At 54.8% G+C, this 25,363-nt stretch overlaps 1 protein-coding gene across 1 annotated transcript in view; it reads left to right on the plus strand.

The window, feature by feature from the left end:
- PLXNA1 (plexin A1) overlaps positions 1-25,363 on the plus strand; it is a gene marked incomplete at both ends in the record, with an annotated part of 102,686 nt that overhangs the window by 57,682 nt on the left and 19,641 nt on the right. The window contains 12 exons of the mRNA XM_084269795.1: positions 9,154-9,250; positions 9,621-9,811; positions 13,234-13,385; positions 13,742-13,862; positions 14,195-14,331; positions 14,899-15,066; positions 15,928-16,021; positions 16,494-16,733; positions 16,902-17,045; positions 17,755-17,989; positions 19,374-19,516; positions 22,605-22,861. Of these exons, the coding sequence (XP_084125921.1) occupies positions 9,154-9,250; positions 9,621-9,811; positions 13,234-13,385; positions 13,742-13,862; positions 14,195-14,331; positions 14,899-15,066; positions 15,928-16,021; positions 16,494-16,733; positions 16,902-17,045; positions 17,755-17,989; positions 19,374-19,516; positions 22,605-22,861 (1,979 nt within the window). The remainder of the gene's footprint in view (positions 1-9,153; positions 9,251-9,620; positions 9,812-13,233; positions 13,386-13,741; positions 13,863-14,194; positions 14,332-14,898; positions 15,067-15,927; positions 16,022-16,493; positions 16,734-16,901; positions 17,046-17,754; positions 17,990-19,373; positions 19,517-22,604; positions 22,862-25,363) is intronic.

Here is a 25,363-nt window from a genome sequence, read left to right on the forward strand (position 1 = left end):
GCACGCGCTCCCCTGTGCGCAGCCATGCCTGCCAGCCCCTTGAGCACTTTCCCTCCTTGCCTGTCCCTGGCTCTGACTGGCAGCTACCTTTATGCCTGCCTGCCTGCCCTCCATCCAGCTGTGCTGGTGCATCACTCTGCTCCCTGCCTCTCTCTTCTTCCTCCCTGCAGCTCTGTGCTGTTACTTAGGCGCTCTCCCGCAGGCAGCTCTGCCCTCTCTGGTTGCCTTGTCCTCAAGCAGGAGGATGTTTTGCGGCCCCTTGGTGAGCTCTGTGTGTGTCTCTTGCTGTGCTGCAACCCCATGCAGCGAGCACCAAGCCCTTGAGCAAACCCAGTCAGGGTGTTAATAGTCCCGTCCCCCCCGGGAGCCAGCACTGCTCGGCTCCTCAGCTGCCCCGCTGGTCTCTGCACCGACCTGCTCTCATCTGCATGGAGCTGGCCCCTCCCTTCTCCCTCCCATTTAATCCTTTTAAAATTTGTTTTCCATCACTCACACTGTGAAAGCTCATTTGCAGCCTAACACCAGCGCTGATCCCCACTCCCTTGTCCTTTGGTGGCACGAGTGACATTTAGAAACCATTGAAGATGAGCCCTGGCTTGCTCCCTTCCCTCCTCCTGTGCTCCAGGAACTGCCGAGCCCTTGGGCAGGGGGAGCACTTCAAGCTGCTACTTCCTGCCCTGGGCATCAGTGCCAGGGATGCTGCTCTGCTGGGGCTCTTTCTTGGCAATACTTAGTTTGGGAGGAACAGAAGCGGTCCTGGTCCGGAGCTGGAGGTGCTGTCAGTGGGTCTGCCTGTGGCCTGGGGGCAGCTGCGGGCAGCTGCACAGAGCGCAGGGACCAGCGTGACCAGAGCGGTGTGTGCAGGGCTCTGCTGCGAGAAGCCATTAGCCAGGCAGCTTAAGCAAAGGTTTGTTGTCTTGCTGCTGCGTTCAGGGAAGAGGAGAAGCCAGGTGGAGCGTGACCCAGCTGAGCTGGCTTGGCTGATGGTCCTTGGTGTGGATAGTGACCTTCACCAGGGCCTCACCATGCAGATCTGCTCCAGGACGCAGCCTTGCTGGTCAGCTGCACAGCTTAGCGCTTAGAGCGGAACATGGTGGGGGTGTGTGCAAGGAGACAACATGGTTGTGGGGGTCCCTTCACGGGGCTCTCATTGCTGCTGGTAGCTAAGCTTGGCTGCTCTGTTTGTGTTGCACCCATGCGCAAAGTTTCTTAGAGGTCAGCTGAGCCGCTCTTGTCCTGGCAGAAGGCTGGTTATGCCAGGTACCTGCTTGGTCATCCAAGGGCTGTTTGGCCAGGTGTCTGTGACTGACCTCACAGCTGAGGTGTCTGTGGCCAGAAATGTGCTGGAGGAACCATTACCCTGTTGCAAACTCTGAAAGAAACATGTCCTCTTTGACCCAGAGAGAGAGAGAGCCCAGCTGGGTGCAGAGCTGCAGGACCCAAAACCACATGTGCCCAGCGCATGGGAAGTCCATGAGAGAAGTGGCTGTTGACTCACAGACCTTCATCCCTTGCAGAGATTTGGTAGTCCTCAGCTTTGTGGGGACATCTTGGGAGTCCGTGCCTGACCAGAGCCCCTTAGCCAGCCCAGCCTCCTGCTAGATCTCCCCTGCCTGCAGCTGGCAGAGTGGGCAGCTCCCTCTTGCAGCTCCCTCTTGCCCGATTCTTTAGCATGCAGTTTGGCTTAGTTCGGTCTGGGATGGTGTATGCTGCAAGATGCTCCCTGTAGAGAAGTGCCATAGCTGCATGGTGCCAGCAGCAGTGGCCTGATGGCTCCTGCAGGATGCTGGGGCAGAGGTGCCTGCGCCAGAGCAGACCTTTACCTAGCAGAAGTGGGGCTCAGAGAGGGACTCTGAATCATTTGGACTAATTTCTCCCCAGTAAGTTTCAATTTGCAAGGCAGAATCAAGACCCACTGCCTGTGGTTCTCAAGGGTGCTGTGGCTTCACTACTGGTGTCATGAGCTGCATGGCCTCTGCAGCCCTTCTCCAAAGGATAGGACAGCATGAGGTGTTCAGTCTGCCCTGTGGTCCCTGTGCAGGCTTGAGATGACAGACAACTCCTGGACTGATAGCGATGGATGTTTGACCTGAAAATTCCCAAGGATGCTCTAGGAATTCTCAAGGATGCGTGTGGGCAGTGTTGCAGGCTGCATGGGAGCAGGCAGCAGCAGCTCCATGGGGCCATGGTCTCAGGCAGGAGACGTGGCTTTCAGGCACAGCGTGGCTTCACAGATGGAGGAAGAGAGTTTTGGCTTGAAAGAAGCTGTCTTGCTTTCAGGGTCTGCTCGCCTGCTTTTAACATTTGAGGGCATTTAGCCAGGCTGCTTTATGGTGTGGGGGATTCAGATTCACACTTCTGTGATGCTTGTCTCCTCCCTTGTCTTTTTTTGCAGTCCATCTGGCTGGTTGATAGCACTTCAGTCTACTGTACAGTCACCCACCCGTGACCCACCAGGTTCTTTCATTGCAATTCATCCTTTGGGTTAGTGTTTGTGGTCTTGCCTGGTGTGGAGGACACCTGTGAGTGGGGAAATAGGGGAAGGATGACATCCTCCTAGCCAGTAAGTGAGGAATGGATGTCCTCTCCTTGGGGAGGCATTTAAACTTCATATCCAGGAGTTCAGTGGGATCTAAACAAGATGTTAATTATTCTGTGGAATTAGGGATGCTTTCCTGAATCTCTGGTGAATGGAAGGGATAATAAGTCAAGCCCAGTGAAAACTCTGTCTTTTGTTTAGTTTTACTGATTGTCAAACTCCAGTGACTTGTTAGCACTTTAAAGAAAGGACATCTTGGTTAAATATTCATCAGTCCATTCATTAAAGTTTGACTATAAACATAATTTGAGACACCCAACAGATCTTCAGCAAACTCGAGCAAGACCAGGCATAGTGTTCCCGATGTGTGCCAGGGCAGACAAGAAGCAGGAGAAACCCTTTTCTGCCTCCTTGCTTCCATCTCTTTCTGCTGTTCAAAAGGAAAGCAACCTGAAAGGCTTTCCAAATGCTTTGCAAAGTAATGAAAAGCCTGATTAAGAAAATACATTCTTTGCCAGTAAGTTATTTTTTTGTTCATAGAATCTCTTGAGCTGGAAGGGACCCATAAGGATCATCGAGTCCAACTCCTGGCTCCACACAGGGCCAGCCAAGTCAGAGCATGGGACTGAGAGCATCGTCCAGGTGCTTCTTGAACTCAGCCAAGCTCAGTGCCGTGATCCCTTCCTTGGGGAGCCTGTGCCAGTGCCCTACCACCCTCTCATTACAGAACCTCTTCCTTACATCCAACCTAAACCTCCCCTGTCACAGCTTCACACCGTTCTCTCTCGGGTTCTATCCCTGGTCCTCAAAGAGAGGAGATTGACACCTGCCCCTTTGCTCCCCCTTGTCAGGAAGCCACAGACCATGATGAGGTCTCCCCTCAGCCTTCTGTCCTCCAGGCTGCATAAACACAGGGACTTCAGCCTCTCCTCATAACACTTTTCCTACAGACCCTTCACCATCCTTGTTACCCTAGTTGTTAATTGGTAACTTTAAATCATCTGGAGGCAGACATTTCCATGCTTGCTTCTTGCAGCAGAAGATGAAGTCACCTGTGTGCAGGTAACACCCGAGTTTCATTTTCCAAGCATCCAGCCTTTGCTCATTCTTTCCCTCAACGGGGCTCGGTTCTGATTGCTGCAAAAGATAAACATATTTGCTGTTGGAAGGTACCACAGTCCCAGATCCACACTACTGCTTGTGACACTGGCCACCATCTGATTTAGATCTGGCCTTGGCAAAATGGCTACAGATGTTTCTCACTGCCAGGGGTTTGGTTTTTTCTCTCCACAGTGTTCCTCTTAAGGCTGAAATAGCCCCAGAGCTGATCTTTCTCTTTAAATGTAAAAATAGGAAGAACCCCTGATCTCCTTTCCACAAGCATTTGAGTTTGTCGTCTCAGCACTTTAAATTAAGCCTCACGCATCAATTATTCCCCTTCCCTTTCAACCAGAGCCCTGCTTGGTGAGGAGCAGCTGGGTCACCTCGCTTGGCTCCCTTTTGGCTCCTTCCTCACTGATTCCCCCTGGCATGGGTAGCCCACCCTGCCCACCCGTCTTGGCTGCAGCTCCAGAGGTCGCTCCCCTCTGGCCTGGGATGTTCACCCAGGAATGGCGTATTCTTGGCAAAGCCATGTGGGTGCAGAAGGAGCCAGGCTGGCAGGGTGGGCACACGAGTGGGAGCCAGTGTGGATGCTGAGGCTGGATTGCCCAGCCCCTGTTGTGGATGCTGGGAAGGCAGGCAAGACCTGGTGGAATTATGTTTTCTGGGTACTTTTTTTATTGTGATGGAGCCTGGGTGTTGCTCTGACATGTTCCCAGGATCTCGGGTTCTCACTCACACCCTGCCAAATTTTGGGCAGGAGGAATCCAGGCGAAGAAGCTTGTGTGTGATGGGGGAGGAAAGGAGGAGATTTATGTGAAAAGAGCAAAAGGAGATCCAGAATCAGAGGCCAAGCGTTACCGTCAAGTTGTGCTGTTGTGCGGATGACGGTATTTTACTAGGCCTGGGGTGTATTTATAGAGGAACATAAATCATACACACATGCCCTGTTCTGAGCACTGCACACCTCCAGTATATGTATCTCTAATTAACCAGCCATGGAGAGGGAAACAGGATTGGAGCCCACAACCCCAGCGCTGTTCGCCAACAAAGCCGTGCGCTCTGTCCTAGCGGTGCCTACATTTATCTTTCCTGCAGCAGTGTTTAAAGTGAAAAGGGAGTATCAGGAGAGTTTGATAGGATCCAATTAAATTCCAGCAGATAAAATAATGATGAATTGCAGTTGAGCCCTGGCGAGACGCGATGTACATTACTGCCGTCCCCGTAGTGCGGGGAAGGAGTTGAGGTCATCAACTACAGAAAAATAGGACACAGCTGCAGCCCAAGCTCTCCTCCAGAAATGCAGCCCAGGGGGATGGTGCATGTGAGAGGGAGGGGAGTTGCAAGGGAAATTTGGATGTGTGGGTTTGCTCGCTGGAGGAGCAGCCCCTCCGCCCCCTTCCTTGGGGAGCAGGGTCCCTCCCCCCTCTTCACGAGCTGGGTTGTGCAGGATGTGACTGGAGTGGGATGGATGCCCCATGTGATGGGTGTGGGCTGCCCTGCTGCATCTGGGCTGGGAAGGGCTAATGCCTTGGCCAGTTGGCATGGTGCTTGCGGGGGCATTACCAAGTGCATGGCAGTGTGATCCGCTCCCAGATTTGGGGTGTCTCCTTGCTGGGTGCAGCTCTGCCCCCTGTGAGTTGCAGCTTCCTGGAGGCACCTTCTTGGAGTGCTGACCCCCTCAGCCCAGGGGCACCGGGGTGGCTTCTGGTGCTCATCGCTGCCAGTGGGCAGTTGCACAGCCACTTGCCAGTATCAAATGCAAAACCTCCGGGGGAGGCGGCACCCGCAGCCCTTGCAGTGTGCTGGGACGGTGGGCATCCGCCTCTCGGGATGGGGCAGGTGTGAGAATCGGAGCTGTGAGAGGCACAGGAGGCTGTCAGCTGTTACTCGGGAAGATGCCTGAGATAAGTTTTGGGTGAAGAGCCTTGAGAAAGGCTTGGCGAGGAGTTCCCTTGTCTGAACCGCGTCTCTGCAGAAGGAGTCCTTGCTGCTATTACCTGTATCCAGGTTGTTGGGGCTGGCACATCCTCAGTCAGCCCTTCCATGCTCACCTTGTAGACTCTTCTAGAGGGAGACAGAAAGGCTAGCTGGGTTAGGTAAGAAGCCAAGAAGCTCACATCCCTATTGCTGACTCACTCCATGACATTTTTTTCTCCCATCCCCTTCTGTGGGCTATGCAGTGTGAGCACTCTTTCTCCTCTGGATGCCGTTGTTTTGCTCTTGGGGCTGTGCCTGTCATTTTTTGCTCCCAGAGCAAATGTCCCTCTTCCATAACTTGTCCTTATAGTGGCTGCTGTGCCACATCGTCCTTCGGCACAGCTAGGGGTCTTGTGCACCTTTGTGGAGCAAAGCTGCTTGCTCCTAGCAAGGCTGCCTGGGTAGGTGCATCCCCCCACTCACACCCGCCTTGGCCTCCTCTCTCCTCCCATGGCTCATCCCGGATTGCTGCCAGCCACAGCGATTGATTAACTGGGAAGTTAATAACAGTTAAGTGTTTAATGGATGTTTAGCACCGTGTTAGCTGGAAGCAGGGAGGAGCCAATGTGATGAGACCTGCTGGCTGTCTGTGGGCTCTTGTCTGGATCCTGTGGATGGAGAGACTTCTAAGCACCTCCCTGGGCTTTTCCGCACTGGTTGTGGGGCTTTCGGGGATGGAAGGTGGCTGTTGCTTGGCTCAGGTGCTGCAGTCAGGCTGCTGCTGCCTCCCGATTGTGGCTGTGCCCACGAGTGGAGAGGGCACCTTCTTACCTGGGCTATGGCAAAAGCAGCTGCAGGGAGGCTTTTTGAAAACATCCTTCAGAATAAAGAGGTGCACTGGAAATTAGAGAGGGATCCAGTGTACCTCAGCATCCCAGGAGGCCGAGCCTTGAGCCCCTGCAGCCACAGCTCCTGCCCTCCCCATACGCAGCCAAGCTGCTGCTCCAACATCCTCCAGGGACCAGTGACCATCCGAGGGGCTGGCCTGCTGCCCGTCTCTGCAGGTCAGGTGAGATGGTGCTGGCAGGAATGCAGATCCTGAGGACACATTTTGCATTGATACCCGTGTTCCCTCGATGATCCCAGGCTGGGGGCCATGACTCCTGCTCCTGCCTGCTGCTTCCCTCCACACAGTCTTGGCTGCCTCACTGCCCGCTCCACCTCTGTGCTGTGCCAAATTCAGCCTCCTTGGCACAGTTGCTTGAAGGGAGAGTCCTGTCCTTTTGCAGTTTCTTGTGCACGTGTTTTCTCGGGGCTGGTGCATGAAGAGTTAATACTCTCACTCCCTCTCCCCCTCTTCTTCTTCCTTCGACCCACCTCCCAGAAGAACTAATTTCCAAAAGCAGCCGGGGCAGAGAGATGCAAATAAGTGTTTTGGACAGCTGCAGGCTGGATGCCTTCCCGAGATGCCAGGGCCCCAAATGAGACATGTCAGAGTACAAATTGAAAATGCCAATTTCACTTACGCTGCCACGTGGCTCATCACAGCTAAATTCTGCTCCAGCGCCACCGCCGCCCTCTCCAGCACGTGCTCCTCCTGCTGCCAGGGGATGGTCTCTGCTCACTGCATGGGTCTGGCCAGCTCCTCCTCGTGGTCCTGTTGAACAGGGGAAGGTGAACGGATCTGGACTCCCAGCCTGGTTCTGGCTCCGTCTTCCCAGACCTGGTGATGGGGGTGTTGGTCAGAGGCCCTGGTTGTACATGGGTGCACGGTGGAGTTGTCGCTGAAGGTCAAATGCTATGAGAGGTGCCGTGCCTGAGAGGCTGTGTGAGAGGCAGTGGGGCTCTTCCAGGAGTGGAGAGGGTGATAGAGGTGTTAAGTCGTCAAGAAAGGGTTGAGTTTGCAGGTGAATGTCTTGTGCCTCACAACAGCTGCATATAGCTGATGCTGTGTTTTGGTGGGGTGGCCCTTGGGTGTAGGACCACTAGCCAAAAGCTGTGGAGGTGTAAGCCAAGACCAGGCTCTTAACCTCTCCTTGGCACCTTGTGGGGTTGAGGGGGGATGTGCTGCTGTAGCCATGGAGCACATTGGGCGTGTGCCCCATTTTGGTGTGGGGTGGTGATGCAGTCTGGTTAGGGCATATTCAGCGTGGGAGGGACCAGCTTTGATGGTGAGATGAGGAGGACCCAAGCATCTCTTGCTTCCTGCAGCCACCTGGGAATGCTGGCTTCTCTCATGGGCCACCTCCCTGCCTCCTGCGGAGTGGGTCGACCAAAACAGACCCACCAGAGTGGTTCCTGGCACAGGCAGGAGCAAAATACACTCTGTGGGGCATCAGCTGGGGTAGTGCTGGAGGTGATGGCGAGGCCAGTTCCTCCAGGTATGGCACCAGCACTGTGAAAGGTGATGCTTGGGCTGGCTAGACGTGGTGGCAGGGCTGTGGCCAGCCCGTAGCCGGGTGAGCCACTGCTGGCATGTCCGCTGCTCCCTAACAAACTCCAGCAACCCATGAATCATTCATTTAATCTTTCCTGACACGCCTGTCATTTTCTCAGGCGAGGAGCGGGGAATCTCTTGCCGAAGGAGGTCATTAGCTGTCAGGGACTGTTCTGACTGCCTTCCTGCCTCTGTATCGATTAAACCTCTCCGCCTGCATGCAGGGGTTGCGTGGGGAATATTGATGGGGCTGCCAGGCCTTGGGTTTCAAGGCAGGGGAGAGTGGCTTGGGTCTGGAGGAGGTGCAGGCTGGGCTGGAAGGATGAACTGAGGTGGGTACTGCCAGACAGCAGCGGGTGCTGGAGCCTGGGTTTGGACATGCAGTGTGTTCTCTGGAGCTGGGGGTGGGATGCCCTGGTGCCACATCCCTGCTTGGGGGATTGGGGTGGTGATACTCATCCTGAAGCAGGGTACAGCTCATGCCCAAACACAGCGTGGGGCTGGGAGTGGGGTGGCTGGGAGCACAGTGCAGAGGCAGCATGGGGAGAAGAGGGGTAATTGGTGGCACCAGGCTGGCACCTGGCTCTTTTATGGTCACAGCTTTGTGTCACTGAGTTATGGGTGTGGACCTGGAGGTGACCATGGGGGGCATCCTCCTGCTGGGTGTCAGGGGTTGCTCTGCCGAGTCTGCTCCTACTATGTGCTCAGCTTGTCCTCCTCAAGCTTTGCTTGTGACAAGCATGATCCCAGATACGATTCCAAACATCTGACAGTGTGCCTGGAGTGGGGAGGACATGGGGAAGTGCTCGGGTGCCTGACAGGGAACGGTACGTGTGTGCCACAGAGACACCATCTGTTTCTTCTTTTCCCAGCTGCTTCAGACCTTTGGATTAATGGGTTTGGGTCTACTTAGAAACTCTCTTTTCTGCTTATTTATCTCTTTTGCCAGTCTAGCCCCCAGGTTGGCATGTACTGTGTCTGGTGCTGTTAGACCTGTTTGTCCCTGGCTGGGGACTCTGAAGCAAGCCCCCATCCCTTTCCTCTGGGTTGATTGGAGACATCCATGTAACGAGGTTGTATGCTGCTCTGTGCCCCTCACTGGTGTGTTTGGCCTCACCACTTAATGGTCTCTGCCTTCTTCTGTCCCCTCTTGCAGTATTTCTACGAAGGGAATGACATCAGTGACCTGCCAGTCAATTTGTCTGTGGTCTGGAATGGCAACTTCGTCATTGACAACCCCCAGAACATCCAGGGTGAGTGAGGAGTGGGACGGGGTGAGGAATCAGCCTGGTGTACCCCATGACCTCTAGCACACCCCTCTCCACTGGCCCAAACACAGCTTGCACCAGTCCCTTGGGGGAGGGAGTGGTGGTCTGGCTGCATCAATCAGCTGGGTTGCTAAACAAGAAACTTTTTGCCTAAAAGCCTTGGGAGAGAACCCAAAGCTCTGCCTCAGCGTTGAGTCCAGGGTGCTGGTGCCTCCTGCCTGTGGGGGTTTGTCCCCCCAGGAACTAGTGGCATGCATGCAGTGGCGGGGGCAAGAGCGGGTACCCTTCTTCCCAAAGCCCTGTGTCCACAGACTTTGGGGGCCACGCTGACCTCTGTGCTTCTCCTGCATTGCAGCCCACCTGTACAAGTGCTCAGCTCTGCGGGAGAGCTGCGGGCTGTGCCTCAAGGCCGACCCGCGCTTCGAGTGCGGCTGGTGCGTGTCGGAGAGGCGCTGCTCGCTGCGGCAGCACTGCCTGGCCTACGAGAGCAGCTGGATGCATGCCAGCAGTGGCAACAGCCGCTGCACTGACCCCAAGATCACCAAGGTACGTGGGGACGGGGGTGGTGCCCCGTGCTGGGGGGTTAGGATGGGAGATATGGGGCTGTGGGTGGCCCCTCAGTAGCCACACCTACTCGGTGTTAAGGACTGAGCACCTCTTGTCGCCACTTCCATTTCCAAGGCTAAAACCCTCTCCCCACCACCCCCGTGCACTGGGCTTTCTGGCCTGACTCCCGAGACTCCCAGCGCTCCCCCTGTGCACAGCCGGAGGATCCTGGGAAGGCTGTGGCTCTGGGTTGCTCCTCCTCTTGTTGCCATGTGTGCTGGTAGTTCTGGTAGTTCATCATCCCCCTTCCCTGGCAGCTTTTATGACCTTCGTTTAATAAGATTGTTCATATTAATGTTCACATGCCTGTCGGGCCGGGCTCCAAGTGCGTGAGGAGGGACTGGTGGGTATTTCTGCTGGATACCTTCTGTTTACCCGCGGCTGGCTGAGCCTCGGCGGTGTTAATTACCAGAGTCTTAGCACTGGACCTGATCTGTTTGGGTTTCAGTGTCTTATCTGATGGAAGCTGGAAATGAGAGTCGTGCCTTCCCCAGCGCTGCCTGTCTCTCGCAGGGTACCGCTGCTGTGGCGTGCAGGGTGGCAGCTGTGCGGGGACAGGGGGGGTGTCCCTTTCCTTGGCCGTGTCCCTGCCTGCAGAGTTGCCTGATGGCGTGCTGTTAGGAGAAGGGATCCATTCCCTGGGGAAGCAGGGTTGAGCTCCAGAGCCTGCATCCCTGTGAGGATGTGTGCTGCTGCAGGACTTCCCCATCCCCCTGTGGCTTCCCATGATGTTTGAACTGAACTTTGGGAAGCTGGACTCCTGGGGATAGTGAGAGCAGAGGTCATGGTGGCTGTGTCATGCCGGGGGTGGCCCAGGGTAGCCTTGCTGTATGTTGGGCACTGCCATGTGCTCGTGCAGCCAGGGCTGCAGGCACCCACATGCACCCTGCTCACAGCAGCATCCCAGCAATTCATGGTGTCCAGACTCGGAAGCAGCTCTCCCACCCCGAGACATTGTAAGATTTTGCCGTAATTGCAGGTGCAGTAACAGTGGAGCTGTTAGCAGGTGGGCTTGACCTTCGTGCTGCTCCGCATTTGTGTCCTGGGAGCTGGTGGTCAGGTGTAGCTGGGGGTGTGATGCTTATCCGGCAGCCTGCCTGTTGCTTGCTGCTTCCCACAACCTCTGTCCTGCAGCCCGCACTGTGGCCAGGCATCAGAATGGTCCTGAGAGCACCCTGGGGTGGTGAGGGAAAAGAGGAGTCTCGTACAGTGATTCTGGGAGGACCAAGAGCCCCCTTTCAAACCAGCCAACCAGGTGCAGGCATCTTCATGGGTGGTAGGGCTGGTCTGGGAGATGACCATGGGTGAAGAATCACTCACTACTGCTCCAGTGGTAAGGACAAGCTCCCTCCAAACCTCTGCAGGATCCTACCTGGTGCTGGCTTTGACCCACAGAGCAACATTCCTTCCCTGGGAAGGGTAAATCCCTTGGCCTTGGCACATTCTGGCCCTGCTGTGGCCACCGGAGCTGGGAGCGAGCCCTCTGCTTGTGCCCACTGGAGCTGCTTGCTTGTTGATGTAAAAGGACCCTGTGAAACCAATTAGCAGTAGAGCGGCAGTGTTTGTTGGGGCCGGGGGTTCGGAGGTGGAGGGGCAAAAGGGGAGGCTCAGGGCAGCCCACAGTCTTCTCGCCAGCTCCCTGCTCCCGTGTGCCTTGTTTAGCCGTGACCTCCCGTGCTGGGCAGCCAACAATGGCATTTCATTCCGGGGCTCGTTTCTCCCCAAACGCGTGGCCCTTGTCAGCTTTGCCACAGAGGAGGAGGAACCTAACGCACCCGAGCAGCTTTTAACACTCATTTAGCAACACCAAATAAACTGCTGCTTCTTGCCAGCCTCCTTGGTGGAGCTTGATTTAGGGGGAAGACCCAACTTGATGCTGACTGCAGCTGCTGTAATGAGCTCCAATCCTGGATGTGGGCAGGGGCTGAGCTGGGTTTAGGTGAAACAGTGAGTCCTTGCAGCCTGGGAGAGGTTTGCTGTGTGAATTCTGAGCTGTGTCTGTCTCTGCTCGGGTCCTGGGTGCTGGTCCCAGCTCTGTTGCTGCCCACAGTCTCATCCCGCAGGCTGCCTGATTGCCCTCAGTGATGGAGCACGCTGAAGGTGACCAGCCCAGTGCAAAGCTTGAGGGTGGTAGTTCGCCCCAGAGAGGTGATGGCCCTGCAGATACGGTCCCCAGCTCCGTGTGGTCCAGGGCTGGGGATGTGGTCAGTGTTTCCCACCGCCTGCTTGTCAGCCTTCCCCTGCTTCAGGGGTGGCATCCAGGACTAGCTTTGTGTGAGAAGGAGAAGGACAAGCAGGAGGAGGCTTCAGCTGGCTCAGGCCCCAGGGTTGCAGCCTCCCAGATTTGCCAGGAATGCAAAGAGCTTTCACGTGCTTGGTTGCGACAGGAGCATGGCCATAGTGTGAGCCTTTCCAGGCTTAGTGCTGGCAGAGATCCCTCCCAGTGCTGGAGAGTATCTGTCAGCGCCATGGGAGCACGAGCAGAGTGTGTCATCTGCAACAGAATGGTCCCTTTTCCTGGGTCTAGACACACTTTTCACCCTCACTGACCCAACCTGCATGACTCTTCTTTGATGGCTGCCTTTTCCCCTGCTTCATCATGGTGCCACCAGTGACCCACCCCATCTCTGATCCCAGCCAGGACACACAGCCCCACCATTCATCCCAGTCAGGGCCCAGCGCCCACCAGTGAGTGCTGCTGTAAAGCTGCCTATGATGGCCTGTCTGTGAAGGCAGGAGTGGGCCTGTGCCTCTCTGTTCATCCCTTTGCCTGCCAGCCCATACCTGCCAGCTTTATTGGGCATCATCCTGGTAGATGAGGTGCAGCACCAGGGGGAGGTCTCTTTCCTTCCCAGTCAGCCTTGGCACAGGGTTTACTGGTGGATGGAGAGAAACCCTTCTCTTTCCTGCCTGCCATGTGTGGAGATACTTTCTCCTTTGAAGACATCTTGGACATGGGGACCTTATCCCTGGGTATGTGGGACTTGGCCAAAAGCCAGGCAGATCCATATGCTTTTTCACTGGCTCCACTGGAGCTGACACGGCCCCATCTCCTTTTCATCCATTGTCACTTGTGAGGATGCTTTGTCTGCAGTGGGGTGTCCAAACCCCAACCCTCTGCTTGGACACATCTGACATCTCCTGGCTTGTTCCTGAGGGGATCTGTGGATGTGACTATCATTCAAGAGCTCTTTCCCAGTCTGTGTGCTCCTTAGACATGCTGGCATTTATCATCACCCATCTGCTCCTCGCTGCTTTTGAGGGAGCAACACATATCCCACAGCTGCCCAGGCTGCAGCTTGCCCGAGCAAGGTGTCCCCATGGCTCTGCTCCCTTGGTTGATGGGCTGTGCTCTCTCCTAGCTGTTCCCTGAGACTGGCCCCAGACAAGGAGGGACCCGTCTGACCATCACCGGTGAGAACCTGGGCCTGAAGTTTGATGATGTTCGCTGGGGCGTTCGAGTCGGCAAAGTGACGTGCATCCCCATCGAGAGCGAGTACATCAGCGCTGAGCAGTAAGTGCCTGGCCAGGGGAGTGTGTGCTCCAGATCACCTTGGTACCTCAGGGACAGGGCTGCGGGTGTTCAGTGCTGCTTGTGGCTGCAGAAGATGTGGAGCCGCCTGGGTTGATCTGGGAGGGAAGTACCTGCTGGTTGTGGTTGCTCTGGGAGGACCCCAAAGGCTTTGAGGAAGCTTTCCCCAGGGCTGGCAGTGCCAACAGGTACCACAATGGAGTCTTAGGAAGCTGCTGGCACCTGGGACCTTTGCTTGGTGTCAAATCTGTCACTTCCTGAAGCCAATTCACCTCCACCATGGCGCAGGGAGCACCTTGGTGCCTGGACACTGAGGGCTCCTTCTCTGTATCTCTTAGGATCGTGTGTGAAATCGGAGATGCCAGCCCAAGCAAGGTCCATGAGGCACGGGTAGAAGTGTGCATCCGAGACTGCTCGCCCAACTACCGGGCCACATCCCCCAAGAGCTTCACCTTTGTGGTAAGCCCCGTGCTGGGGAATGGGTCTGGCACCGTGGGAGGAAGGCAATGCCAAGCAGTTCTGGGTGCTTTACTGGGCAAGTTGGAAAAGCAGCCATCATTTCCTCAGGAGGCACGAGGGAATGCAGTGGGCAGGTTGCGTCGTGCTGGCTGAATTTCTCCGCGGCTGCCACTGCTCCACCTCCCCAATGTCCTGCTGGCACTGCCAGCCCATAGCATTGTGCCCTGCTCTGTCCCTCCTCTGCGGCCCTGTCACGGGCATGGGGCTACCTGGGGACATGGGTTTCAGTCCCCAGCCCATCTGACACCAGGTATGGTCTTTTCCTTTGACAGACACCCACTTTCTCCCGTGTGGTCCCAGCCCGGGGTCCGCTCTCTGGTGGCACCTGGATCGCCATCGAAGGCAGCCACCTCAATGCTGGCAGCAATGTCTCTGTGACCATCGGGGGACGACCCTGCACTTTTTCATGGTAAGGGGCACAGAGGGTGGGAGAGGATGGGCAATCTGGAGTCAGCAGGACCCCCGTACAGAGCAGTGGCCGGGAGCCCATGCTGGGGAGCCAGGAGGGACCCCAGGAGCCAAACCCTGTGGGCAGCCAGAGGCATCTACCCGCCAGAACCTCTGTATGTCAGAGGCTGCAGGAAGAGCCCAAAGAACAGGGATTTTTCTCTAAAAGCACAAAGCCCTGAGGCATGAAGTGGATAATTTTTAGATTAGGGATGATAATGGAGCGGCTCTTTAAATATTTTCCTGCGGTAATTACTGGTTATCAGCCCTAATCGCTGCTGTTTGCAGCAGCCGCGCAATGGGAACGCTCAGGAGCTGCTCAGCCTTTCCCGACTCCCTTTTGTTTCATTTCTTGGGTTTCTTTTTCTTTTCTTTTTTATTTTTTTCCCTTCCTTTTCTCTCTTCACTCCCTGCTCTGGCAGTTTCAGAAGGGGTGAGGAGCTGGGGTAGGGGGCTCAAGGGCAGCATCGGCCACCCTCGCCTCCCTCCTGCTGCCTGGGCACTGACGGGTTGTGCATTTCTGCCCCAGGAGAAGTGCCCGTGAGATCCGGTGCAGGACCCCCCCTGGGCACACCCCCGGCGGCTCTCCCATCCTCATCAACATCAACCGGGCAGAGCTGAGCAATCCGGAGGTGAAGTATAACTACACGGAAGACCCCACCATCCAGAAGATCGATCCTGAGTGGAGCATCAACAGGTGAATTGTGGGGTGCCTGCAGGGAGCTTGTGGGTTGTGTGTGGGGGGGATGTTTCCCACACTGATTCCCCCCTTGGGATGGGTACATCCCAGTGCTGCTGCAAGAGCTGCTGGGCCATGCTCCAGAGATGTGGCAAGAGGAGTGTGAGCAATGGCTTGGCACCAGGGCCCTGCTAACGCCTGGCCTGCAGTGCTCAGCCTGGCAGGGGGCAAGAGCAGACAGTGCTTTGGATCTGCTTAATTTCAGCTTGACATTTGGCGGCGGCAAATAAAATTAAAATATTTCCCATCGGGGGATTTTTCGAAATGTTTACATATTTTTCTAAAAGGTTTGAATTGGCTGGAGAGGAGGCGAAGGAATCCATTAAGAGCGAGTGCCAAGGGAAACCTTCCCCAGGGTGTTGATGAGGAGTGAGATCCCCAGGGGCATGGCCAAGCTCTCCAGGACCTCAGGGCTTTTAACACTAAGCCACAGAGAAAACCTGGCAGGGCTCAGCCTGCCCTGCCACACCACCCACTGCCTTGTGCGGTGGTGAAGGGGGTGGCAGAGATGAACTCCTCCTCCTCAGGATGCTTTGCTATTGTGGATGCCTGGTCTCCTTTAGCTTGTGAGCTGCCTTCAGACCCCAAACCTGGACACGGGGTGGGATGTTAGCGTTACTCAGCAGCTTTTATATCTAGGTGAGATGTTTTGGCAGTGGTGTATGCCAGATCTTGCCAGCTGTAGTAATGTCTGGGTGGGATTAGAGGTCCCTGGGGCATTGAGGTTCACCCAGGCTGGAGCAGGTGGGTGCTGTCTTCCCCAAAGTGGGAACCCAGTGCCAAGCTGCCTTTTCTAACCATTTGTCTCCATGTCTCTAGTGGTGGGACGCTGCTGACAGTGACCGGCACCAACCTGGCCACCATCAAAGAGCCCAGGATACGGGCCAAGTACTGCAGCTCTGAAAGGGAGAATGTAAGTGGTGCTGGCTGGGGCTGGGGGCAGAGCATATGGAGGAGGGATGCTGTCCCTCTGCAACCCAGAGTAGAAATAGCATCCCTTGTGTATCAGGTGTGATGGTATAGAAGGGCTGAGGACCAGGGTCTGACACCCAGAGAGGCACTGATCTCCCTGCAGAGGCTCCCGCCTGGTGCTGCCAGGGGAGCGTTGAGATCTGAGTGTGAAAAACTGATGGAGAGTTGGATGTCTGCAGGATAGTGACAGAGCTTGACCCCAGCCAGCTCCCACCTGGCACCCCTCACATGTCCATTGCATTGCAGATGAGTATCTCTCTCTGTCCTGGGGTGGGATGTGGTACCTGTTGATTTAACAGCACAGGAAAGGAGATCCCAACTCTAAACCCTGCTAGCAGGAGGTCCTTGTGGGGACTAATGCTGACGTCCCTATTGGAAAGTGGTTCTGACCTTGATCTGTGTGCCTCCTGCAGAACTGTACTGTTTACAATGACACCACCATGGTGTGCTATGCACCCTCCATTGACAACCCCGTGCGGAGTCCTCCTGAGGTCGGTGACCGCCCAGATGAGATCGGTTTTGTCATGGATAATGTTCAGGCCCTGCTGATCATCAACACCACCAACTTCGTTTACTACCCAGACCCCGTCTTTGAACCACTCAGCCCCACGGGGATGCTGGAACTGAAGCCCAGCTCTCCCCTCATCCTCAAGGTAAGGCAGTGTGACCTGGGGGCAGAAGGATGGGGATGTGGGAGTGTCTTTTGTCTCTCCTGGGGCAGTGTCCTGCCCTGTAAGAGCACAAACTTGCCTTATGTTGCTCTTTTTCACACGTTTCCCACTGCACAAGAACTGACAGTCTTGTTCCTTGTTCCTTCAAAGGGCAGGAACTTGCTCCCGCCGGCTGCCGGTAACTCCCGCCTGAACTACACGGTGCTGATCGGAGACACCCCCTGCACCCTGACCATCTCCGAGACCCAGCTCCTCTGCGAGTCCCCCAACCTCACCGGCCAGCACAAAGTCACGGTAAATGCTGACACTGGTGTCTTTGCTCCTTGTGTCCCGTGTGTCGCAGAGGGTCAGTCTTTATCCCAGCACCAGCTCTGCTGTGTGCTTGTCTTTGGATGAGGACCACATACTCTGTGAACATGCAGGACCATCCTTGGGAGCTGCCTTCCTGCTCCCTGGGTCCTCTTTGTAGGACCAAATGCTTTGTCCTCTCCCCAGCACGCTCAGCTGGGAGTTGCTGTGTGTACCCTGGTGACAATCTCCCTTCCCCACTGGGTGCCAGGGCACAGCCAGTGCCAAGGTGGGGGCTTCCCTCCCTTCTCCCCCAGTGCTGGCTCGTGCCACAAGGAAGGCTCTTTGTTTGTGGGGTTGTAACACAGCAGTGTTTGCGCTCCAGGACCATGCCAGGTTGAAAGGGACCTGGCATGGTCCCCCCCCAGGCTCCCCACCCGTGGGGGAACTCGCTTCACATCCCATCTGTTCCTGTAATGTTGTCTGAATGAGATATCAAACTCTCTGCCTGCTCTGGCAGCATGTGTCCTGCATCCCATTAAAGTGCACTGTGCTGCTCTGGACCAGATCCTGCCATCCCTATGTTTTGCTGCATTCTCCTTTCCCCAGTCTGGGGGTCATCCCCCAGTTCCAGCACAGCGGGATGATGGGGAGGGCTGGCCTGGGCACCTTCTCCCTGACACCAGGTCTGCTTTTTTCCTTCACCACGGTGCAGATCAAGGCTGGAGGGTTTGAGTTCTCTCCGGGGACGCTGCAGATCTACTCAGACAGCCTGCTCACCCTGCCTGCCATCATTGGGATTGGCGGTGGGGGGGGTCTGCTCCTCCTCATCATCATCATCGTCCTCATTGCCTACAAGCGCAAGTCCCGAGATGCTGACCGGACCTTGAAACGCCTCCAGCTGCAGATGGACAACCTGGAGTCCCGGGTGGCCCTGGAGTGCAAAGAGGGTGAGAACCCTGTGCCATTCATGTGGGGGGCTTGGAAGGTCTTGTGCCATCCCACATGTCTGTGTGCTCCCACCCTTTCCCTTCTCCCTTCCAAAGCAGGAATGGGAATGGGCAAAGCTGCTTTGTCAGAGGAAGTGAACTCATTTTGGGTGGGATTTGGGGATTTTTTTCCAGTTAAGAAATTCCCCCCCATTTCTCCAAATGGGATAAAAGAGAGCAAGGAGGGTAGTGAGGGCTGCCTGTGAGCGGGCAGTCGGTCTCTCATTATGTGACAGACGGATGCTGTGAAATTGGACAGAATTCCTTGTATGATCCTGCTGATAAAACCTAATTGCCCATTATCCTCCTGAGCTGGCTCCCAAGGCCCCGACCCCGCCAACCACAGCCACAGCCAGCCCGGGTGCTGTGGATGGAGCAAGCACCGAAAACAAGATAATAAAAAGGGGAAAGAAAGAAAGAAAGAAAAACCCTTTGCTTCCCCAAATCCCCATCCCTACACATGCCTGCGGATGGCACTGGTGACAGGGAGAGGGGAGGGAGCTGGTGGAGGGGATGGTGTCTTGTCTTCCACAGCTGGCAGATAAAAGGATCTGCTTTTAATTAAAAGGCACAATCTCTTCCCTGCCTTTTCTCTTTTCTAGTCCCACTAGTTACAGATAAGATAGCACGCCTTTCAAGCTGACGGTTTGTTTTTTTTCATCAGGCTGACGAGCCTGCAGTCCTCTGCCTGGCTTTCAGCTCCCTTTAAAGTGCCGTTAATTTGATTTTTCTGAGGGTTTTCTCTCCCCCCTCCCCCCTCCCCAACCCCTTTCCCTGGTGCATCTCCAGGACTCCTTTCCCCCCCCACTCCCATCAGCTTTTCCCTGTAGGTGCAATTAAAGGTTCAGGACACCCCTCCCCACTGCATTCCCCTGGGAGTCACGGCTGCCTCTGCTCGGATCGGGGGTGCTGGGGTGGGTGTGCTCAAGCTCTCTTCTCTCGAGTAGTATTTAGGTCAAAAAGAAACGAGGACATTCTTGTGGTTTAGGATAACATTTTTGCCCAGAAGCTTTGGTTTTGTTCAAGCTTTGCTCTTCTCCTCTGCCCCCAGCATCCCTGGGAGGCTGTGAGTGCTAAGCAGGGGAGTATTGAGCTCCCACCAGGACCTGTTGGTTCTTTTCCCAAATCTGCCACTTGATTTATTTTGGGGAAGTCATCCCCATTCTAGGCAGCTTAGTTTCTCCATCTGTGAGATGGGAACAGCAATCACAGCCTTCCAGGGGAAGGGCCTTGGAGCTGATTCATGTCTGGGGGTTCCCACCCAGGGGTGCTGGGGAGGCTGGGTGCTGGTACTGTGTGCTGGTACTCTGGGATGTGTTGCTTAATTCTGCTTTTCCCATCCCAGCCTTTGCTGAGCTGCAGACTGACATTAATGAGCTGACCAACGACCTGGATGGGGCTGGCATCCCCTTTCTGGATTACCGCACCTACGCCATGCGGGTTCTCTTCCCTGGGATAGAAGACCACCCTGTGCTGAAGGAGATGGAGGTGTGGTACCATCTGTCTGTCTGTGTCTGTAGTGCCTGACACCGGGGCTGTGCCCTTGCTGCAGAGATGCTTTGGTGGGAAGCTGGCCCGGCCTGTTGCGGCAGAGAGCAGCTCGCCACGTGGCAGCAGGCACGAGTGCGGACCGACCACCGGCTGGTTGCTGTGCTCTCTGGCATTGCTATCAATAGTTACATTAATATCATTGCTGCTGTCACTTTCTACAGTGTTTGCTTTATTCAATTGGGTCAGTTTGATGCCTGACTGGCCTCTCATTCCTAGCAGGCTTGCCTGACATGGCCTGCTTGCTTGGCTCCCTTTCCCCATGCAGAACCCATCCTTAGCATCCTTCCCCTGCTCTCCAAACCAGCTCCCTCTTCCCCACCCAGCCTCTCCACCCCTGTTTAATTTAGTGTGTGCAATTGCATGGCAATTGGCTTCTCGTTTGCTGGGCTGCTGAGGCCGCTCTTGATTAGAAGAGAGGAGGGGGGGTGACCTGAGCTTCCCCTCACTGCTGACCCAGCACAGTAATTAATGTCGACGTGGGCTTCACAATGTATTTAGGAGAAGTAATCGGCCCTGGTGCAAGATGCACAATCACTAATTACAACACAACAAGCTCTTACCAACTGCAAATGCACGTGCTGGTGGTGTACACTGGCATGGCTACGGCACGGGGCCCTGGATCTCTGCCTGCTCCCTTTCCCTGGTCCCTAATCCCAACTCAGGAGGGCAGTGGGGACCTGGTTTCCATGGATTTCCCCTTGCAGCTCGGGTTTCCGGATGCTCAGAGCCCGGAGTCGCAGCAGGCATGAGCGTGAGCATGAGCATAAGCCCTCCCTGGGGCACAGCCCTTCCTGTCTGCATGGAGCCTTGCTCTCCTCCAACCTCTGCTCTTGCTTTTAAGGATTTTCCCTGGAGAGAGAGGAGTGGAAAGGGTATCAAAAAGGGTATCAGAGGAGGAATTTTGCATTGGCCGCAGCAGGCTGGGTGGGATTTTGTCCACTTCCAGCTCTTAATTCAAACATTCCACTCGAGAGACTGCGCCAGCTCAGCCTGGCCTGGGAAGCAAGGGGTTAAAGCTGCAAAGGAGGGAAAAAAAAATTTCCCTGAAGAGATTAAATAAAGCAACTACAGTTGTGTAAGCTTCATATAATTTAATCAGGTTTGCTTTTATTTGTCTCTTTACTCAGAGTGTAACATTAGCTATTGCAAGTGACGGGAAGGAAACGGCACTTGCTTACGCACACGCTGTTGGTACCAGCTCCCTTTCTCCTTGGGTGTTAGGGGGGGTGTTTGTCGCTTTGTATGAATTCAAGCCTGATTAAATATTTGATTCAGTATCGTTCATTATTTCTGCTAATGATCAGCAAGTTAAACACAGAGAGGAGAAGGCATGTGGGGGGGGCTCAGGTGCTGCCATGCTGCTTGTGTTTGGGGTTGCATGTCCTCCTCAGTGGTGTGGTCGCTGTTGGGCAGGACTCATTTCCCATTTTACCAAGATCCTGCTGAAGGAGAAAGCCTCTCGTCCTGTGATCTCTTTTGCCTGGTCTTGACTGCAAAAGCACCAGCAACAGGCAAGGGTGGGGATGCAACATGTCTCCCTCTGCCCCAGTTTTACTGGTGGGTCTGGTAGGTCTCCAGTGCAGCTGCTGTGCTCCATCTGGCTCTCAGGTCTTCCCATGCTGAGGAATCAACTGGCATCTCTGTGTTCCCATAAGGAGCAGCCAGTGCGGCTGAACCTCAGGCATCTGCCTGACTTACTATCATCATTGTATGGAGGTCCTTGTGTAGTCTGGAAGGGAGGACTCTAGGAAAACAATTTAAAGCATTTCTGCTTCTAGCAGGATGTTATTGTTTGACATGTGTTAAGGGAAATGGAGTCCGGTGGTGCCCACCTGAAGATGGGGGTGGAGAGGGTTTGTCACTCCCCCATTGCACTTCTGGCTTGCTCTGGGGCAGGTGTCCGTGCTCACCTTGGTGCTGAGGGTGGCAGTGGTACCTGGGGTCTCATATCACAGAAGTGACAAGGGCTAGTGGGAAACTGGGTTTTCATCCAGTGGGAAAGAGTATTTTGGAGAAGGAAGTTACAACCGTGAGGAATTGGCGTTGAAGAGCACTGATCCAAAGTTTTGATTGAAATGAAATGATTTGATGTGTCAAAACCCTGTTCTTCATTTTGAGTTGGTGTTTTGAAATGAAAAGTGTTGTTTTGTCTCCAAATATCGACATGAAATGAAATTTTCACTTATTCTCCCAATCAGGAAGACAAGGGCGGGGGGAATTAAAATCGACATTTTTCCACAGCAAGACTTTTATTCAGAGCAAGTCATCTTTTCTGTGTTGTGAAAATGTTCATTTCTGATAAGAAGTGTGGTCAGGGCTGACCAGAGCTGGGCTGACAATGGCAGCGCAGGAATGAAAGCATCCCAGCCTGATCCCTGCTGGCTCATACATGGCCAAGTATGGCCAGAAATACACCTTCAAACATCTTGAGAGGAAAGGGGGTATTTCAGGCTGTGTCTGGAGCGGGGCAGAGCCAGGTTTCTGCTGTTTGCTTTGCTGTCTGAATCCAGCCTCCCAAAACCAGGCAGATTTTGCTGCTGGCGGAGCTCAGGGTTGTGGCTTTATTTGCTTTCTGTGCAATACCCAGAGTGCGTGTTGCAGTTCCTTGGGTGGGAATTTGGCTGCTTGTTAGCTGAGATTGAAAATTGTAATTTGTGTGTGTGTTTGGGAGAGATGGAGTGTTTGTTTAGGGGCGGGAAGTGCGGATGTGTGCCTCCACACGCGTGGGAGAGAGTCTTTGTATGGAAGTGTGTGTGTACATATGTATACATTGATGCCCTGAGACTGTGTTAACCTGATGCTGAGATACTACAGACTAGATAATATGTCTGGAGGGAACTGAGGCTGATCACCACAGGGGAAGCTTGGCAGTATGGAGAAGAGAGAAAATCCAGCTGCTTTTTGACCTTATTTAATCCTTTTCTCTTGGGGAATGAGGGTGAATCTGGGGTCTTGTGCTGCCCAGCCACCTTCTCATTGCTCCCACATGCCATGCCGATCTCCCATCTTTGCTCTATCCTTGCAGGTCCAGGCAAATGTGGAGAAGTCCTTGACTCTCTTTGGGCAGCTCCTGAACAAAAAGCACTTCCTGCTGACCTTCATCCGCACTCTGGAGGCTCAGCGGAGCTTCTCCATGCGGGACCGTGGCAACGTGGCCTCCCTTATCATGACAGCGCTGCAGGGCGAGATGGAGTATGCCACTGGTGTGCTGAAGCAGCTCCTCTCCGACCTCATTGAGAAGAACCTGGAGAGTAAGAACCACCCCAAGCTGCTCTTGCGGAGGTAAGTGACCAACTGAGAGGCTGGAGCTTTGGGACAACACCCAGGCTTTTCTGAGCATGTGGACACAAGCTGGTGTCCTTTAGGGATGCTGTCAGTGGTGGCTTTAGCGTTGGCTGCGGCTGTGTCAGTGGTCAAGCATTTCCTTGCCTGTCCGCCTGCAAGCTTGGGAGGGATGTGGGACCACCGAGACACAGCCAACTTAGGAGTCACCCATGGGATGTTCTCGCTCTGGTGTGGCCTGTGCAGGTTGATGTTTTGGAAGGAAGGAGCGCGAATGCTTTAGCAGCTCCAGGCTGCACAGGCTGGTGCAGGGATGATGCATGCTGGTGTCAAGTGGTGATGTGTATTGCTGCAGCAATGCTCCCACTTGCCTTCTCTTCTCCAGGTGACCAGGCAGCCCCCCACACCCCTTGGCATGTGGGGCAGCTCTTGCCTTGTCTGGCAGCTGCCTTGCTGAGTTGTGCCTCTGTAGGCTGGCACCAGGCAGGAGTCCTTTCCCCGCTGCCTCCTTGGGACTTGCTGACCTTGCTGAGCCAGGGGGGTTTCCTGGGAAAGCCAAGTGGATCTTCGCAGGTTGGGAGTCTCGCTGGGGCCGGGTGGGAGCGCGAGCAGGAGGCAGCCTGCCAAGCCCTGCCGTGAGTCTGCCTGGCCCATCAATATTTAACGATAGCTCTGAGCTCTCCTTCATCACGGGCTGATGAATATTGAAAGATACACCAAGTGCTGAACAAAAACAATTAATAAGCTCCACCAGCCCAGCTTGAGGCCCTCTGTGCCGTCTTCTCCTTTCACACGCTGTGCTGTGCCCCCCCATCTCTGCCTCCACCAGACCGGTGCTACCAGCCTCCAGCAGAGATGCAGGGACGACTGAGAGCTACGGGGCTGGTGTGGCACCAGAAAGGCTTAAGAAAACCTTTCAAACATCAACCAGTGCTCATGGCATGGCCAGACTAGACAAAATCTGTTGAGTTTTGTGTGCCTGGCCCTGGGGAGATGCCTGGAGAACGATACGAGCTGGTTCCCTCAGTCAATCTCTAGGCACATTGCTTTCATACTCTGCTTCATTTATCATATTACAAGGGTGCCCTTAATTTCTCACAGCACCTCGTTAGCAGTGCGCTGGAGAGGGGTTGCACAACACACCTGTGTCTGGCCAGGAGAGGGGTGGGTCTTAGAGAAACGAAACGAACCCCTGTCCCCATCCCTGTTCCCCAAGTGCATCCTTGGGCTCTTCCCTTCATCCTGTCCCTCCATGACACCAGGCTTCACTGAAATATTTAAACTGCCTTTGCAGCTCCTGGGTGTCTCAAAACATCACGAAGCTGCTACCATCAGAGCAAAGCTCCGGAATGAAGCAAATCAATAAAATATAAATAAAAGGCAGTGCGGGGAGGCCAGCAGCCGCAGTGGCTGAGCCGTGGGAGTGGCACGGGGTCGGGCTCCATCCCACACTGGAGCAGTGAGAGCCAGCGGTCCAAGGACTGTCAGCCCACAACCGCAGAGCTCGGGGGTCCATTGCAGGTGGAGATGTTGGGAGGCTTAGGACAGGGACAAGGTCCCCTGGCCGATACCTTGCTCCTGCCTCCCTGAGTAATATTTAAAGAGACTTTGTTCCTCCTGCTGCTGCGGCACAGAGCGAGCGGTGCTGAGGGCTGTGCTTTTCCCTCATTTTGATTAGCCCTGCTGTTGGGCACGGGAGTGTGCTTAACCGCCCAGGGCAACTGGATTAGCATTGATCTAACTGGGGAGAGCTGTTATTTATTTTCTTATTGGATAATCCCCCATTGCTGTGGCATCTGGCTGTATCATGGATAAAGACAAACATCCGCTGAAGCCTGGGTGGTGGCACTTCAGATGAGTGTTACAAGCTTGTCTGTGAAGGACCTGGTCTGGGGATGGGGAGGATGTCTGCTGGGTAGCTTCACCCCTTCCTTGGCTTTCTCTCCATGTCCCTTTTTCCTTCCCCTTGATGGATTCATCTTTCCTGGCCGGTGCAGGAAGGCGTCCCTCTTCTGGGGGCTCAGGTGTTAGTCCCCTAATGGTTTAAGGGGAGCTGTGCTGTTCCAGAAGGGCAAAAGGGGCTAAGCCCCATTAGCACTAGAGAAAGGCTGGGGTGGGACTATGACCCCAAGTCAGCTTGAATACACTCGGGAAAGTGGATTTCCTACCCCAGCCATCTGGCCATGGGGAACTGCTCCTGGCCCATCTGCCAGGCGTAACGCTGCCACTCGGCACTGCACAGCTTTGGGTTCCTTCTGGTGCCTCTGAGGTTTGGGTTCCTTCAGGGTTTTGTTTCTGGAGTCAGCCTGTTTGTATCCATTGCCCCCGGTGCTGCCGGAGTGCTGCTGCGCTCCTGCCGTTATCAGTCCTGCCTGTGCTTTCGGGAGCATCTGCGTTTGCAAGTGCCCGATCTGATGATTAATGGGTGGATGAGATGAAGAAGCCGAACTGGAGAGGGTTGAGGTGCTGGCTGGAGTTCTTACTTTAGTGGGAGGGAAAGCC

This window comes from Gallinula chloropus, assembly GCF_964237585.1.
Source record: "Gallinula chloropus genome assembly, chromosome: 12".
Taxonomy (NCBI): domain Eukaryota; kingdom Metazoa; phylum Chordata; class Aves; order Gruiformes; family Rallidae; genus Gallinula; species Gallinula chloropus.